The 17,607-nt window shown below is 34.9% G+C and overlaps 1 protein-coding gene across 1 annotated transcript in view; it reads left to right on the top strand.

Moving 5' to 3' along the window:
- LOC121739275 (protein scabrous-like) overlaps window positions 1–16,787 on the top strand; it is a 28,048-nt gene extending 11,261 nt beyond the window's left edge. Inside the window, exons 3-6 of the mRNA XM_042131639.1 lie at window positions 2,527–2,694; window positions 12,690–13,139; window positions 13,664–13,864; window positions 15,725–16,787. Of these exons, the coding sequence (XP_041987573.1) occupies window positions 2,527–2,694; window positions 12,690–13,139; window positions 13,664–13,864; window positions 15,725–16,441 (1,536 nt within the window). The 3' untranslated portion in view covers window positions 16,442–16,787. The remainder of the gene's footprint in view (window positions 1–2,526; window positions 2,695–12,689; window positions 13,140–13,663; window positions 13,865–15,724) is intronic.
- The last annotated feature ends 820 nt before the right edge of the window (window positions 16,788–17,607 follow it).

The following is a 17,607-nucleotide window of genomic DNA, read 5'->3' as shown; positions in this document are numbered from 1 at the left end:
ATTTTCCACGAAGATTGAAGACTCCAATCGGCTTTGCAAGTGCGATGATGCACTCTCCATAATACCTCCCCATTAAAATTACTCACACCCGTACTTTAAGTGTGGGTACAATCACTACTGCGTTTAGAGGTCCCTCTACACGTTGAGTCATGACTCATGATAGATAACCATGATTATAAAGCTGTCAACATCGATTAAGAAAAATCATACTATATAGACGAATAATATGACTAACTTTCGTTATTATTGCTTATTAATCAATCATAATATTGTGCCAAAACAGAGAGGCCGTGTTACGTGACAAATGGTATATAAAATAGCAAAAATATCTAACTAATACTAAAATTAGCTTTAAAAAACAATTGAGTTCGAATTTCAAAAATAAAAATACCTCACAAAAGTAGTTGTTAGCCGAATAAGCAAGTATGGAATTTGGAGTGGACAGATGGCTGGAATAACAAATTTTATTGATGAAAAAATAAGCATAAGTGGCACGGGCGTTCAACTGCCGTAGGCCTCGTTTGCAAATACGATTTCTCATTTTCGACTTGCGATTAAGTTGATTGATTACAATATTCGATATTAATACTTATTTAGTCCACTTGAGTCAATATTCGATTTCGGCAAGTGCTTGTATTTTTTGTTTTTCCTTTAATATTACATATTAAGGGAATTATCAACTTATATACAAACTAGATGTTGCCCATAATTTCGTTTAACCGAAATTCCTTTTTCGTGTTGAACGACAAGGAGCTAAATATTTTTCTTTTTTCCAAATTTTCCTATACCCGTACCCAGATCACAAAATATTATTAGCTCTATTCCAATTATAAAATCGGTTTAGCTGTTGTGTGAAAAGATAATAGACAGTTACATAAACACACTTGCGTTTTTATATTTCAATAGCAATAAACATTTAAGTATAATTATGAGCTGCAAAACTCAAAACTGCCCTTTTTTATACGTTCGACTCACCTGTGGCAACTCGAACTCTTTCAGTAAATTTAGGCTTAAAACCATAATACGTGGAAATTAGATATTACGATATATTAATTATGCAATGATGAATTAATATTCAAGTATAATTTCACGTGTGATCAGCTAGCTATTAATTATATGATCTAAAGCTTTGCATTCACTAATTCCTAATGTGATTATCTAATCCATAATGATTAATCCTCCGCTAATATCGTTTATAATATAATCTAATTGCACATGCATCTGATTTACATAATTGTATACTAATATTCCTAATACATAGCCTGGAATATACGTTCTAATTATCAAAATCTTATGTGTATTTCTATATTATAATAATGCATTGATACAAGAAATACCTACATAGGTCACAATATTCTGTCATTTACGTTTAACCCATCAATTCCCAAGCCGGCTGCCGCATAGTAATTGAAAATCTATTGTGTCTGCGATACCCACGATGGAGGTGTTAATCCTACTTCCTACTTCCTACTAATATTATAAAGCGAAAGTTTGTTTGGATGTGTGGATGTGTGGATGTATGTTACTCTTTCACGCAAAAACTACTGAACGGATTTTAATTAAACTTTACAATAATATAGCTTATACATCAGAATGACATATAGGCTACAATTTTAACCAACTTTTAAAATGGGGGAGGTGTTATGTTCGTTTTCTTATATTCAACGATTACTCCGCCGTTTGTTAACCGATTTTCAAAATTTTTTTTTTGGTATATAGGGTATCATCCCAATTTGGTATTATATTCACAAAAGTGGTGATCTGATGAAGGATCCATACTTATGAATCGAGGGAACTCCTCAAAACTTATAGGGAAGAATGTGGTGACTTCGGTTTCATGAGAAGTAGGTATTCTAAGCATATGCTACCAACAAGTAAGATTTTGCACCGAGGTATACCTGGTATACCGTGGTTCAGAAGGTGCTGAGAGAACTCCTGATTCTTTATAGATACAAGTTTGGGAGTTTCGGCGTTGTTTTAAGAACGGAAAGCATATGCTACTATGCAAGTTACATTCATCATCATCATCATCACTACCATATTATACCATTTCATAGTCTTTTAGATCGAGACACGAGTTTGTCAAGCGATAATTAAAAAAAACTATATCTACCTAATATTATAAACCTGAAGAGTATGTTTGCTTGAACGCGTCAATCTCAGGAACTACAGGTCCGATTGAAAAACTTATCTCAGTGTTAGATAGATCATTTATCGAGTAAGACTATAGGCTATATTATATTATCACGCTATGACTAATACGACCGAAGAAACTCAGGAAAATGTGGGAAAAACGGGGGAAATATTTTTTATGGGAAAATGTACGGTTTCTGTAAAATTCCCAATTTACGCGGGCAAAGTCGCGCGGCACATCTAGTTATACCATAATAGATGTGCTTTAAACTGTCAGGTTAAAATATTTAAAACTACACATCATAATTTTTGGGAAATCCATGTTTTATTTCATGTCCGCTTTCTATTGACCGTAACTACTGATGATATTGTAACAACACCTCCCTTCACCAGCTCAAGCAGGCTCTTCTGGAGACTTCTGACCTGGCGCAACTCACCAGGACTCAAGAGGCCAGGGTGGACAAGCTGGACAGCGAAGTCGGCAGACTGAAGTACGAGGGACAGCAGATGAGGGCAATGTTGTCTCAGATGAGGAACCACGTGGGGAAACTGGCTAAGGAGGTAAGTTGATTTATACTCTGTGTATTAGATAATAAGCAATAGATTGGAATCAGCGAATGAGGTATGGCTGTTATTGTGGAAGCAATTTGAACTCTACGTAAATGTAATAAAGTCTACCTGAAAACTTTAAGCGCTGAATGTCTCTTTAAAAAAAGAAAGAAAATGTAAGCGAACTCTACATTTTGTACCATTATTTGACAATTAAAAAGTTAAGTCTTCCGAGTTCGGTACGAAGTCTGTGCGATCTAAGAATAAGCTTAGAGTTACCAGCGGTGAAGATAAAATTATCCCAAAGTTCCACCCAGTTTAAGGCTAAGTAGTTTATTCGTTTTACATTATACTCTCCGGTCTGACTTTTAATCAAATTTTACTGGCGCATTGTTAAATACACCTGGAGTTTCTGAGTTTAAAGTTAAACATAAGAAAAAACTAACGGTCTTACTACAAAAGATTTAAACACGTCCTGTTGAACAGTTGATTAGAAAAAAAATCAGTACATAATGGTCTCAAAGCAACAGTTCAATAGATGTTTAAATATTTTGTGTAAGACCGTAAAAGTCTATTTACACTACACTTACTCTAAAATCTAATTCGTGTTTTCCTTGTCAGTCATTTGGCTTTTCCAATCAATAAGACAGAGAAGACAAATATAACAACTAATAAGTATGATCAGCATGAGCAGAAAGAAAGTAGAAAGAAAATGCTACTGTAGTAAGCTTTTACTTCTTTAACTCGTTTTTTCTCAATAGAGTTATAATGAATGCACTATTAAAACTTTTATATTACATTCAACAGCGAGAAGTGAGCGACAAAAGTTTTATATAAAACTGCAATCGCTAACAATGTTACTGATGCGTCAGTTGTCAACTAATTGCAGTGTAAAAACTTTGTTCTAAAAGCGTGTTTAACAATACCCCGCTTTTATTTTAATACAACATGAAAATTTCATAAATCGATCTAGGAGGTTTTCTATCTATGTAATTACAAAATGGTATTTAAATAGAATTAGAAACGTTTGGTTGACGCAGGTTGACGCACATGAAAATTATATTTTGCAGTTTGACAGGAAAATAATGTTGCGATATAAATGAATCAGGGTAAAATATTCTGAGCTTCAAATATTTGAAAACAAAGGAGAAAATCTTTTCTAATTCAAAACGAATTCATTAACTTTACAGTTAAGCTGGCAATTGTTTTATATTTTCTCCTATTGGAAGGATAACATGTAGCTAAGATACCTTTGTGTTGAGTTGAGAGCTTTGAGGTTTTTATATTTCATTTTGTTATGCCCATTGTACACAGGGTAGAAACCGTAATTTTTTTTTTTAATATACTTCCCATTGTAAAGCAGTAAGTGAACTGTGTTCTAAACTCCTAACTTAAGAATTACAATCTCCACATAAAGATGAAGCCTCAAAAATTAAGATCTTAATTGCAGGCTCTTGAAAGTACGACTACTAATTAATTGCTAATGTTTTTAGAAAGATTTTCGCATGGTAAAAATTAACGGTTAGGCCCATAGAATCCTTTGTTAGCAAAAAGAACTTTCTTTTCTCATATGAGCATAATAAAGATTAGCTAGATATAAGCTGCTGCCTCAGAACAGGAAAATAAGGCTGCTGCTAATTCTATAAGGTGTTCTTATGTTATTACTAGCTTTTGCCCGCGGCTTCGCTCCCGTTAAGAAGTATTATTATTAATTAGGTATCAAAGTCTCTGCCCGATCAGTTTAAAATTGACATACTTACATAGTTTCATACAAAATTTCATCCCCTATTTTACCACCTTGGGGGTAGAATTGGTCACAATCCTTTCTTAGCGGATGCCTACGTCACAACATAACAAATTTCAGCCCGATCCGTCCAGTGGTTTGGGCGATACGTTGACACCATGTCAACCTTTGAGATTTATGTAATAAAAAAATATAGTCTGATTGTCTGTTTAAACCAAGCTTGAAATATTTTGGATTAGGTATTAACTCTAGCGTGCTTATTCGCTTGTTTTCGACAGCCAAGATAAATGTCAAATCCCATACATTTTTGATATCTAACTTCGCTATCTTAAACTAATGAATGAATTAATGATTATACTTTAACTTAACCCTTTTCCTTTCGTGGGGTAATTATATCCTTCTTTACTGATTTATTTCAAAATTATGGAAGGTTTGATACAATACAGGAGTAATAATACAGGTGTAGTTCACGCTCGATGCCTCTAACCGTCCGCAACCGCCGCGCTTGGGAGTTTTTACCGGTCGCGTGGGGTGCGCACTCTGCATAATGTAGGGTTAACTAGGAATCGTGGAAAAAATATATCTTTACGTTTGATAGGAAAGTAGTACTTTAGAAATCTTTATCTATTAATTGTAAGAAATCTGAATTCTTCTAAATCATCTATCCCCAACCCGCGACCCACAGGGACTTTATTTGTGGCCCGCGTGATTTTAAACTATTTTGAAATTCACGCCCACCGACAAAATGATGTAAATTGTAAAGTCATTGTGAAAGTCATGTTTGTTCTACTTTTAAATTTTGAAGAACGTTATTTTTTAACCCTAAAAAATTTTTGTTGCGGCCCGCGACACCAAGACTAAAACATGTTTGTGGCCCGTTTGAAAAAAAGGTTAGGGACCACTGTTCTAAATAGTGGTGTAGCGTAAATGCCCCATAACAATTTTTCGTAGCGCGCGACGTAGATACGCTGCCACTTATTTAGGATTTTTAATTGAAGCAGATACGGCATAAAATCAATTAGCGATAGCGTATGAAATTATTCGCTGATCATAAATTAAATAGGGGCACGTGCTTTTTATCAAGTCTATTCAAAAATATTCATTGAATGTAGTCTTCTGACCATAATACGAGTACATTTAATTGTATTAATTATTATGCTTATAGAAGGAAGTGGTTCTAGTCGTCTTGTAGCACAATAACCAAGAGGCTGTCAAAGTCGAGGGCCGATAAATATTTGGTCTAGCGACCCATGCCACCGCTGCTTGGTCGTGGCGTAGAGTAAAATGAAACCTTTAATAGCCTTGGTCATAAAGTGGCATTCTATTTGAATTTTTGTCGGTCGTGGTCGCTTGCCGCGTGGATCGGAACGGTAGCTTTAGAATGAATACCGCTTAAGGTGGCGACTAACCCAAAACTTTCGATTATATAATTCATTTTTATACTTGAAAATAAGCCCCGAATTGTTTCATTTTCTAAAAATAGATACTACTGTATATTTCTGAGAATTCGATCTGAGCACACGATATCTTAAAATTTTCTCGATAGAAAAAAATCATAAAGATGCATCTAATTTTCACGAATTTTTCATTTATTGCCATAACCGTGTATTGAACTAAGTTAATATTTTAATACATTATATAATAAAATTCTATTATTGAGGAACCGACCTAGCGGATTTTTAAAATATTGTATATTTATCGAGTTATTGAGAAAAAACTAATTTGGCGATGAATCCGCGTCGTCCTTTTTCACCTGGCATATGAAAGACGGGCGTGAGTGTGAAGAGAAGACGATGTTTGATTTTTTGGGTCAGTCGCCCTCTTAAATACCTTCTATAGAACATTTCACACAAGGCCCTCTACATTTTATTCAATTTGGCAGGTAAAGTTTGATAAAAAGTTACGCATCTTTTGAATACGATTTGATTGATTTTAAAGATACTTGATAAAATTATAACCATTTTATGCTAAAGTATATTCGTCTCGTCTCTCAATATTTTTTTGTTTATCTCTGTACCTGACAGCGTATTTTTTTGCGAAGCCAATAATAACATATTGCTCACCTGCGATTAGAACTATTTCTAGGTACCACATGCTTGTTAGCGTCGAATACACATTCATATAACGTGTGCCTCAATATACTGGTTATACAATTTATCAAAATTAATTGGAATTTGTATATTTTATGTAGGTATATTAGACGATTATTCAACTCTTCCAGTAGATTATGCTTCTTTTAAAAATTACTTAACTATTCTTCCAACTGAAATACTTACAAAATAAAAAACCTTTTCTATAAAAACAATATTGAAGTATTAGTAGGTATCTAATGTTACCTCCTTTTTAAGATTCACCAATCCAGTTTCAACGCGTGTTTATTACTAGACAAGTAGGCAATCCTCAATCCTCAAAGCCTCCAAAGATACAAAATATATTATGTTTGTTTACTCTGGGTAAAGAAACTTTTTATTTATAATATCAGTGTTGATCGTGCAAGATGTCATACAAATTCGTTGCAAAAAGTGGACCTCACACGATCACCAGATTTACACGAAAACTGATCACTGGCAGTAATTAATTCACACGGTGAGATTTTTTTGTGCGCCCGCGCATATATTTCACGGTACACAGAGCACGAACAATTTGCAGTATTCGCAGTTCACAGATTAAAATGTAACTAAATTACCGAAAACATTAACGTTATTGAAGACGTGAGTGGAAGAACCACATCACTAACATTTTATAACAGAAACATTTCATTTTTTCCCTTATAATTCGAACAAACCTTGTAACATAATATCTACTGTATCTACACAGAAAAACTATTTTTTATTTCACATTAGTTTTTCCGGCCCTAACCGGAATTAATAATTTATGAAATTTTTTTAACTGTTAAGTGCTTATCGGGTTCTTCCACTCACGTCTTAAATTATATCAGCTTATCAGCCTAAACTTAATTATGAGACGTGAAAAGGAAAACCAGTAGTCGGAACGATGATACCTACCTACTTTATAAACGTAAGTTACGTCTTATACGTACCCAAATTCAGCTATGTTAATCCAAAATTAATACAGCTTCGTTGCAATTTTGATCCAGTCAACAGTAAAATAGTATATTATTAAACGAATAGTTCTTGATATTTTTAATAATCACATGCGAATTTGATCCTGCCTAGCATACGCCAACGAGATATCTCACTCTAAATTTTCTCGGTGTTTGATAGTTTGTCTCTTCATCTCTATTGACCTAGCATGACAAACATTTTTCTCGCGTAGATCTATCATCGAAATAACACATTTTTATAGAGTTTTGTCGAGATAATGTTCATGTTTTGACATTATGAGACGAGAAGTTTTTAATTATCTCGAGAGTGAGATATCTCGTTAGCGTATGCTAGGCAGGCTGCTGGTATGTTGTTTTTAATCAATTTTATGTACTAAATTTACTGCAAATTTATTAATATAAAAAATCTTAACAGCCATGTTATGTGCATGTTGTGCAATGTTCATATTATCAATGTTCATAATATTATAATAATTAATGTTAACAAGTGACATAGTAACGGTATAAAGCACAACAGTATCAAATATCAGTACTTAAACTCTGTGAGAAGATCACCCTCTTAAACAATTTGGGTTTTGACTTTTGGCATTTAATCAACTAATTTTAGATATTTAACGGGTAGGTATAAAGTGATAATAGTGTTGAAAAAATTTACAGTCTTTGAAATCTTAGAACTTCATGATGTTAAAAATACGTAATGAACAGAATATAATGTACGAAACGTGCCTACTTTTGCATGATTATACAGATTTCTTGAGTTCTGGGAAAGGACATGATTTAATTTTTTTCAGCAAAAACTCAGGGTTCCGCGCGTTTCAAGATTTTCCAACGCGATGAAATTGGCGACAAAGTAACTTATCAATAAAATAAAAGGATAATTTTCACAAAATTTTACAATTTTAAGATCTCGTTTAAAAGTCGTTTAGTTAAACTTGTTAATTAATCATAGCACGTGGTCTCAGGCGTTGCATCTGCCAGTTTACTGCACCGAATGGGTCCGGTTTCCGTGGCATAAAACAAAATGACATACATACACCTCCACAATGACAACGGATACGGCCCCGACAACCTTCACAAACATCCAAAAACTTTAATTACGCGCCTGGGAAAACGCACTCATCATTTTTTGTCACTCAAAAGCTCAAAAAGGATTGCTTGAAAAGGATTTTTGAGGTGACCGTGGGAGACTCAATGATGGAGCCTCGGAGTCAATGGAGTTAATGGAACCTTAGCAAGGCCAGAAACCTGCTAATCTTTTTAGCAAGGCCAGAAGGTTTCTAGCCTTGCTAATAAGATCTGAGTCTCAAAAATTAACGTAACGAAAAGCTTATTTTCATTTCCGATTTCAGAATGATTTGCTGCGGTTATTTTGTGGTGGTTTGGTTATTTGATAAACAGTGGCGTAGTGATGTGGGGGAAGACTGCCCCAGGCGACTATTTCTAGGGGTGGCAAGATTGCCGCAATGTGAAAAAGAAAATATTTTTGACATAGATAAAAAAATTATAGACACCAAAATATACCACCGAAGATAATATTTAGATGGAAGTTACGTTACATTACTTAATCCTTTACTTAAATTAATGAATATTTAAACAATATACATTCAAACTGCTAATGTGTGTAAAAAGTGTGTAAAAAGATATAAAACATACATTTTTATGCTATAACGAATCAGTCTTTCAAAAATCATGTTTAACATTAAACATTTTAATTTCAATAGTCTGCAATAATATGCGCATATTTCTATGTTCAAAAGTAAATCGAGTAAATCTTCAATAATTGCTTCAAGAACATCGTATCATAGCTCAGTCCTCAGCCTCTGGGAATACTGAGTCCATTTCTATACTCAATTGAATAGCGTAGACGAATTTGCGAGACATTATTAGAGTCAAGGGTACTTAGACAAATCGCATTCATAATCGAAAATCAAATGGCGTATGGTATTATATTATGGCATGGCCGCGCCATGCCGACTAGGCTGTACGGGCCGCAGACTCGATCGCACAAAAGTCTGTCGTCTGCGATCTCCCTAAATGTTAATATCACACGGTAGAATAATCCAGCGGTGTTCTAAAAATGAGGCTTTATCCTACTGCAAGCAGAGACTAATAGTTAACTGGAATCACGCTAATGTGTGCGTAAAATTTGTTCGACATTACTCGGATGGTCTATTGCGACCAATTCTAAAATATAAATACTAAGGCCTATTAAAAAAAACGCCTCTAGCCTTTACAAAAGAAATTGAAAGATCAAATCCATTTCGCGAGTTATTTCGTTAAATTACCAATGTCATAAACATAATATGAGATTCAAGGATAAAATGAAGTAGCACGCGAAGGCAATTTTATATATTTTTATTGCCGAAACACGTTCCTACTGATGATTATTTTTATTGCCTCAAGTAAAGTCTGATTGCATATTAATTTCTTTACGCCTATAACCTTGTAGTCGGTCACACTCATTAAAAATATAAAATCCATCTAAAAATTATAGGCCATGTAGATTTAAAATTTGTTAACATAGTAAGTGTCTTTGCTAAGCTTTTATTTTTATCAAGAAAGGTTTTAACTCTAGAAAAGTAAGAGTAAACACCTTAGTTATAATACCTATAATATTTGAGAAAAATTGTATTATGTCAGACTTCATACATCTGATAATCGATTAGGTTACGATTACGAACTCTACATGAGTAATACTTATCCCTCTGTTCCCAAAAGCTTTAAAACAAATTATCAAAACTGCGTAGAAACTACATATCCAAATGTTTAGAGTTGAAGGTGATGATACGGGACCCTGGGCATCACCTGCTAATGTAAATGTGTGTAAAAATAGCAGGTTTCATCTCGCTGGCCCACCTGGTCGATGAGCGCAATAAAACACGACAATTTACTGTTACTTTTATACATTTTAATAATCCACCCATATAAGAGCGAAGCCACATTGCTGCGTTGCGTTGCGGTGCGACAACGGTAAGACGCTTCATATCTTTAAACGAGCAATTCTTGTGTATATATAAATATATAATTGGAATCTCGGAATCGGCTCCAACGATTTTCATGAAATTTAGTATATAGGGGGTTCGGGGGGCGATAAATCGATCTAGCTAGGAATCATTTTTAGAAAATGTCATTTTATTCGTATTTTATCGAATACCAAGCAAAGCTCGGTGAAATAGCTAGTTTACGTATTATTTGGTAATATACGTATTATATACGTATTATTTGGTGGTATATGAAATATCTCACAATTATGCGTGCGTTTTTGGGTTTTTGTAGCGGTATTTCGGATTGACGGACTGGAGATGAATTAACTGTTGCATATTTGATTTTAGTAATCCACCAATATAAGGACGTATACTTTGCTCAGTTGCGTTGCAGTGCGTCAACGATACGACGCGACGTTTTACGACGATATTATGCCACATTGATGCGTCACGTCGTCGGACGTGGTGCTTAAAAAGTTGGACAAAGGATGAAGTGGCAGGGTAAATGATTCATTAGGGTGTTGTGTTTTATTGTATGTGCGTCCCGTCGCCGCAATGCAGCTCGAGGCATACGATGCCTTATTCTAATAAAAACGCAACGAAAAGAAGCATATGGCCTCGCTCGTACGATGCGTTATTCCAACGAACAACGAGCAGGAGCATATGGCCTCGCTCGAAGATATTTCATAATTATACATTCTTGTGCAATTCACAAATGAAGGATGTCTTTGCTTAGAATTTAATTGGGTATGATAACGTTGAAGATATTCATCTTGCATTTTATTTATACGGCCAGGTGTTAGGAAAATTTCGCAACGTAAATAATTTTATCTTTCATAACTAAACTGGGTTTCTAGACAATTTACATTGAATAATTTCTACAGCGAAGTTAAAAGTAAAAAATACTTATATATTTTAAATTCCTAACTCCGGTATTGAAAGTATCAAATTAACTACTATTTTATTAAAGCACAACGCTTCGTTAAGACTTGAAAAACGCTTTACGAAAATAAAGCTATTACCCAGGCTAATAACTGCTAATTAAATGCTAATCAATATTTCTAATTCGAAACTAGTTTATTAAGTTAACCCAAAACACGAATATGATTATCTTACACCTGTTGTATCTTCGTTAAAGTTAATTAAAAATGTTTAAGACAGATAAATTACAATTGTAGGATGATCTCAAGTCACCCATCTGTAAACCAGTTTCCGCATGACTATAATTACTACGATTTATAGCAGATGGATTTTGCGTTCGGCTTGAAAACTTACTTGTGTGAAATGGACATGAATATTTTTTCTTTTAGATGGACGTCACAACTCATAGCACAATAATTTTTGTTCTTGAGCAAAACATTATGAGTAGGTACTTACTAACGTTCTTTACTTACACATTTATTTCATAGTACATTTTTCCTGGTGAAAAAATTACTCCTTTTTCTTTCCCGAGACTCATAAAATACCACATTCAAAATCTTTTTAATCGATTATTTGAGGTAGGCCGACAGACAGACAGACAAACAGATAGATAGCTTGATTTTAGTAGACATTCATTTTAAAATGAGTACACTAATTATTATCGTGAATGTGCGTATTTTACCCAAAGTATAGTTACAAATTTACAATACGTAACCAGTAACCACCAGATTACTAAATTGATATTACTTAGGCTTTCACGTTAATTACAAGCTAAATCTGTTATCACGATACGGATATACGTTTGTATTGTTTGCCTTGTATCCATGTGACATACTTGGTGAAAGAGGTCGCACTCATTCGTCATAGAGCCTCGATTTTTCTTTCAAACAGCCCTCCCTCTCGTGATAATGACATCAGACATGGGAGATTCGATTAACGAAATTAGCGATTTTAAGTTGATTAGTTTGTATGTAATTGTAATTTTTATCCAGCATTTACAATAAAATTTATCTAATAATATCACCGAGAAACAAAGGTTTATTTATTTGATATTACATTTTGAAATGTTACAGAACAGATATCAGTGTCCAGAAATTGAAATATAAAGAGCTTACATTTTGCACTTGAACATTTTCATAAAACTAGATAAACGTTTAAAATCTCATATTTGGCGAACGCAATCGCATGTTAATTCAGATGCAGTAAATTATTTCAGTAATATGCTAGAAAATGCAAAAAGATTTGCAAAGTAGGTTATCTAAAATTGGTCGCTCAAATAATAGCCTTGTTCCAGATGAAAGCGAAGCAGATAACCGAAATGAACAACGAGAGCTACAACGACGTTTTGGATCACGAGAGGTCTGGGGACATGGGGCACGCGCACAAGTACCGCCACAACAAGATGGTGCACGCCCAGATATCCCGCCTCGCTCGCAGCCAAGACCAACTCGATGAGTACCAGCAGAACCTGCAAACCCAGATCTTGGATGTGCAACGACGCCTGGACCGCTTCGAGGAACCCAACTGGAACTTGATGTCCGCCAAAATCGACTTCCTTGAGCTCGAGAACAAAGTTCTGCGCAGCGAACTCCAAAACATCTCGCAGAAGGTCGCCGATTTCGATAAGATTCATGCCTCCATGTTGGAGCTCCGCGAGGACGTCGAAAGCATAGAGAACAAAGCGGACAAAACCGTGCCAGAATTCAGAAAGGAAATATCCAAACTCGACGTGAACTTCGCACAGGTAAATTATTGTGTTACTTGAATACAATGGCGGCGAATTCCGATTACTCGCTTAATAAAAGTTTAAAAGCGCAATTTATCTGCCCCAAATACTCCAGTGTGGTACAATAATGGTTGCATTTGCCTTTATATCACAAATATTTCTAGTAGGTATAAAATTCCTCGGTTTATTTCGCCGACAGAAGTGTTCATTGACATTCACAGAATCCATTGAGGTTTTTTGCGTGAATCAGGTAACATTATAGAAAGCGCTCAGGTATAAACCGTACTCTTTTCATTACAATTAATCTTTGTCTAATAGGAATGCGCATATTTTTCGGGTAAAAATACTAAGCTACCGTAGTTGCTACTACACTAATTTTATAGAGTGCATTTGGTTTCGATCAGAGATGGCCAATACCGGCGAAATATATTATTTACTTACTAGCGGAATTCAGATGGCTTTTATGCTAATAGCTACTCTGGTTCAAAGAATATCCTTTAAGTTACCTCTCCTTGGCATTGAAGTAAACATTTTTGTTTTAGCTCAACGCTCAATCCTCTTACCTGAAGGAAGATCAGGAGAATCTCCGTCAGTCCGTGAAAGCAATAGCTGTTAGCGTCAGTAACGCTATAGACCGAGCGGAATTGGACCGGCTTCTGGTGAAGAAAATTAATGAATCCATCTCCGACCTGACCTCGGCGACCAAGCAGCACTTCTATCGCCTGAACGACCACATTCTTAAGGTAATTTATACTGAATAATTAAGACTGGAATCTTTAAATTTCTCTAATTAATCAAAATGTTTTGCAACGATTTAGTTTTTAGAGCTTAGAGTTTGGTACGGCTTTCTTTAGCGTCAAAAATAGCAAATGCATTTTGGCATGAATATATTATTTTCTTAAAAAATACAAATTCCTTGTTAAAGTTAATGTTTACATGACAAATCTATAGAACTTAGATACGTACCGATCGACCTCATACATTACTACAACTAAAGATACATTAGATATAGAACTGATAATACGGTTTTCGGTCACGTCTTCGCATAGAAACTTGTTCGTAGCTCCCCCTAATTTCAGATAACACGAATGTATTAAACTTTATATTTACACTTTAAAATATTCATGCAGCACAGCGCTCGCAATTATTTAATGCAATTTGCAAACATACAATATAATATATACAGTGTGAAACAAAAATAAGTGATAATACTTTAGGGTGTGTACGTGTTCCTTGTAGAGAGTTCATTGTGAAAGTAGCAGCTCTGAAAGATGAAAATTTTTTTCACTTTTGTATGGGCAAGGGCCCGAGCGTCACGAGTTTCCTCAAACAAAATCGAAAACCTATAGAATATATACTCAGTACCTGGATGACCGAGCTAAACCGACCGTAACCGACAGTAAATTATTAATATTTATTATCATAACGTTCTGAATATACCTACTTTTCTAACATTATTTAAATATGATTATAAATAAAATAATAAATAAAATAAAATATATTTTTATTCAAAATGGGTATCATGATACACTTTTTGAAAGTCGTAGAAAGAACGAAGAGACTACGATGCCTAGCACCGGTTCGGGAACTAACCCGGCGAGAAGAACGTTTTAAACAATATTATTTAAACATTGTATTTTATTTGATTATTTTTATATATTATTATTATATATTATGTGTTTTATTTAATTTTTTTTAAATATTATTATAATATTTTTATATACAGAATTATTTAAATAGCATTATTTAAACATTATGTGGCAAGTGGTTACATCCATAATAATAAATTATTACTTTTTTGCCGCTTCTTTTCATAGCAACTTTTTGCCGGTTTCAACGATTTTGCCGGTTGGTTCTGTTGAAAGGGCATCAAAATACAAACCGGTAAAGGCTTTGAAAGGTTTTCTAAATATATGTATATCTAAATGTTAGAGCTCACAATAGATCGCAGAAGGGAATGACGCGACAGAGGTCTCTATATTTAACGCACTTTGCTCTAATTTACTTGGATCGAATATAGCTGGAATAGGACAGATGAAGATGACTGTAATGAAAGGGTTATTTTAAACTTGTATTTTTTATTCGTAGCTTTAAACCCTAGCAAATTTTTTATAACAAAAACGTTTGTAACCCACGGTACTATTTTTAATCCCTCCCTCTCTTAGTAGTTTCTTTGCTACAAGATTCATATTGTTAGATTCATATACTGCCAAAAGCAGCACCCCCGTTTCACCGTAGTCGGGTAAAAACAATAAACGCAGATTACATCTCACAAGCATCTAGCTCGCACGTGACGTATCTATATGAGCTAAGTATTTATAAGTGGCGACAGGATATCATACAGGAGCAATATCGTTAGTAGATATTGTTCCGGCGTACAATATCCTTTAAGATAATTATTAGCTATTCAGTCTAGAAATAAACGCCTTTGATGTATTTTACTTCATAGCGATTTAGAGATCGTAAGGAATTTAAATATTTTAAGAATTTGTAGAAGATACTTAGAGTGGCAATCTTTTAATACCTGATTTAATACCTGAAAAATTATCGTTCCATTCACAGTTTATCGAGTCAGGAAAATTAATTTACGAATCTTGTTGCAGACGGAATCCAATCGCATGGAGACTAACGGAACCCTCGGCATACCGCTACCGGAGCTGATCGGGGAGGTGAAGGAGTTGCAGCCCGTGGAACACGAGTACGAGGACCTCGTCAGCCAACTGCCCAAGGACTGCTCGACCGTGACCGACCCTCCCAACACCTACCTCATCCGCCCGACCCACACCCCCGTCGAGACCTGGTGCAGCAACGGAACGACCCTCCTGCAAAGACGCTACAACGGCTCCATCGAATTCAACCGCAAGTTTGGCGAATACGTTTCCGGCTTCGGCGACGCCTCCTCCGAATACTGGCTCGGGCTCGAATCTATGCACCAGATCACCAAGGACAACTGCTCCGCCATGAGGATCGATATGACCGACATCTACGGCAGCAGCTGGTATGCCGAGTACGACCACTTCTCCGTCGGCAGCGCGGACTCCGGCTACGTATTGGACGTCAGCGGCTTCAAAGGTAACGCCAGCGATGCTTTCGAGTACCAGAACCATATGGAGTTTTCGGCTATTGATCGTGATCGTGACATCTCTAACACCCATTGCGCTGGCAACTACGAGGGTGGCTGGTGGTTCTCCCACTGCCAACACGTCAATATCAACGGCAAGTACACCCTCGGACTAACATGGTTCGACTCGGCGAGGAACGAATGGATCGCCGTCGCCACCAGCGAAATGAAAATGTACCGACGACCCGGCTGCGTCTAATTTATTAAATTTTAAACGTATTACTTATTATACCAAAGATAACAATGTAGTAGTGGTTCTTATTTGTTCGGTTACTTGGTAACAAATACGAAAACCTTTTTGTTTCGTCAAAAAGTCGACTATTTTGTATTATAGTTATGTTTAAGTATCGGTTGTAAGACTTTTCTCGACTTATTTGTACCTAATTAGTTTACCTTCGTATCGAATTCTCTATTGGACGCGCGACGTCAAAACATAAATGTTATTTCACTGACACATAATATTAGATGTGCTAATAATAAAATAAATAGAAACGTATAATCATAGGAGAGTAGAACTTATTTTCTGCGGATTTATGTGGATATGTTTTTTTCTGATCGTCATCTTATTTTATTTTTAGTCTAGATACATTTGAAATTTATTTAACTTATAGATTAACACTTATATCATTCCACCGGTCACTTTATGAGTGAAAACTATGTAAATATTATAATATATATTATTATTATTAGTTAGGTTTCTCACTTCTAAGCTTACTTACTATCGGATCTATTTCATTATTTATGTTATGCAAGTTCTGCTTGTAAAATTTACCATTGTGTAGGATAGTAGGTATATTGTGTCATAGTGTGTTAGAATTTATTCAAATAGTGATATAAAATCACATAACTTACAATAATACGAGTAGTTGTCTATATTACTCAAAACTGTAGAAAACAGACAGCAAAGTTTGAAAACTATTACCCAGATTTGATCATGTTTTTAAATGAATAACTACAGCATTGTTATTCGATCCGGTCCATGTTGTTGGTTCGACATTTTTGACACATTTGAAACGGACACGATAAATCGAACAAGGAATGAATTCAATTCATGCCAGTTTTAAATAATATAATAGGGAAATAGAAAATGCTTTGTTCTGTCTGTTAGTTATCGAAATAGCCATAATGTAATTGTAAAGTGAAAATGTGGTTTCAGTGTCACCAGATTTTATGATAAACTTGATATAGCCACATCTTTACTAGAGTATATTAATTAATAGTTACATAATATTAATCTTTGTCCGTATATTCAAAGTATTTGATATCTACAATAAGGTTTTAAGCGCGCTTTTTTACGCGCATTTTAGTACGAGTTAAAAAAGAAAAAGTATTAGTCGTGGTACGCACAAAAAAACTTCGAAAATA

This window comes from Aricia agestis, chromosome Z (genome assembly GCF_905147365.1).
Source record: "Aricia agestis chromosome Z, ilAriAges1.1, whole genome shotgun sequence".
In the NCBI taxonomy this organism is placed as follows: domain Eukaryota; kingdom Metazoa; phylum Arthropoda; class Insecta; order Lepidoptera; family Lycaenidae; genus Aricia; species Aricia agestis.
This window is presented reverse-complemented; position numbering and strand designations above follow the sequence as displayed.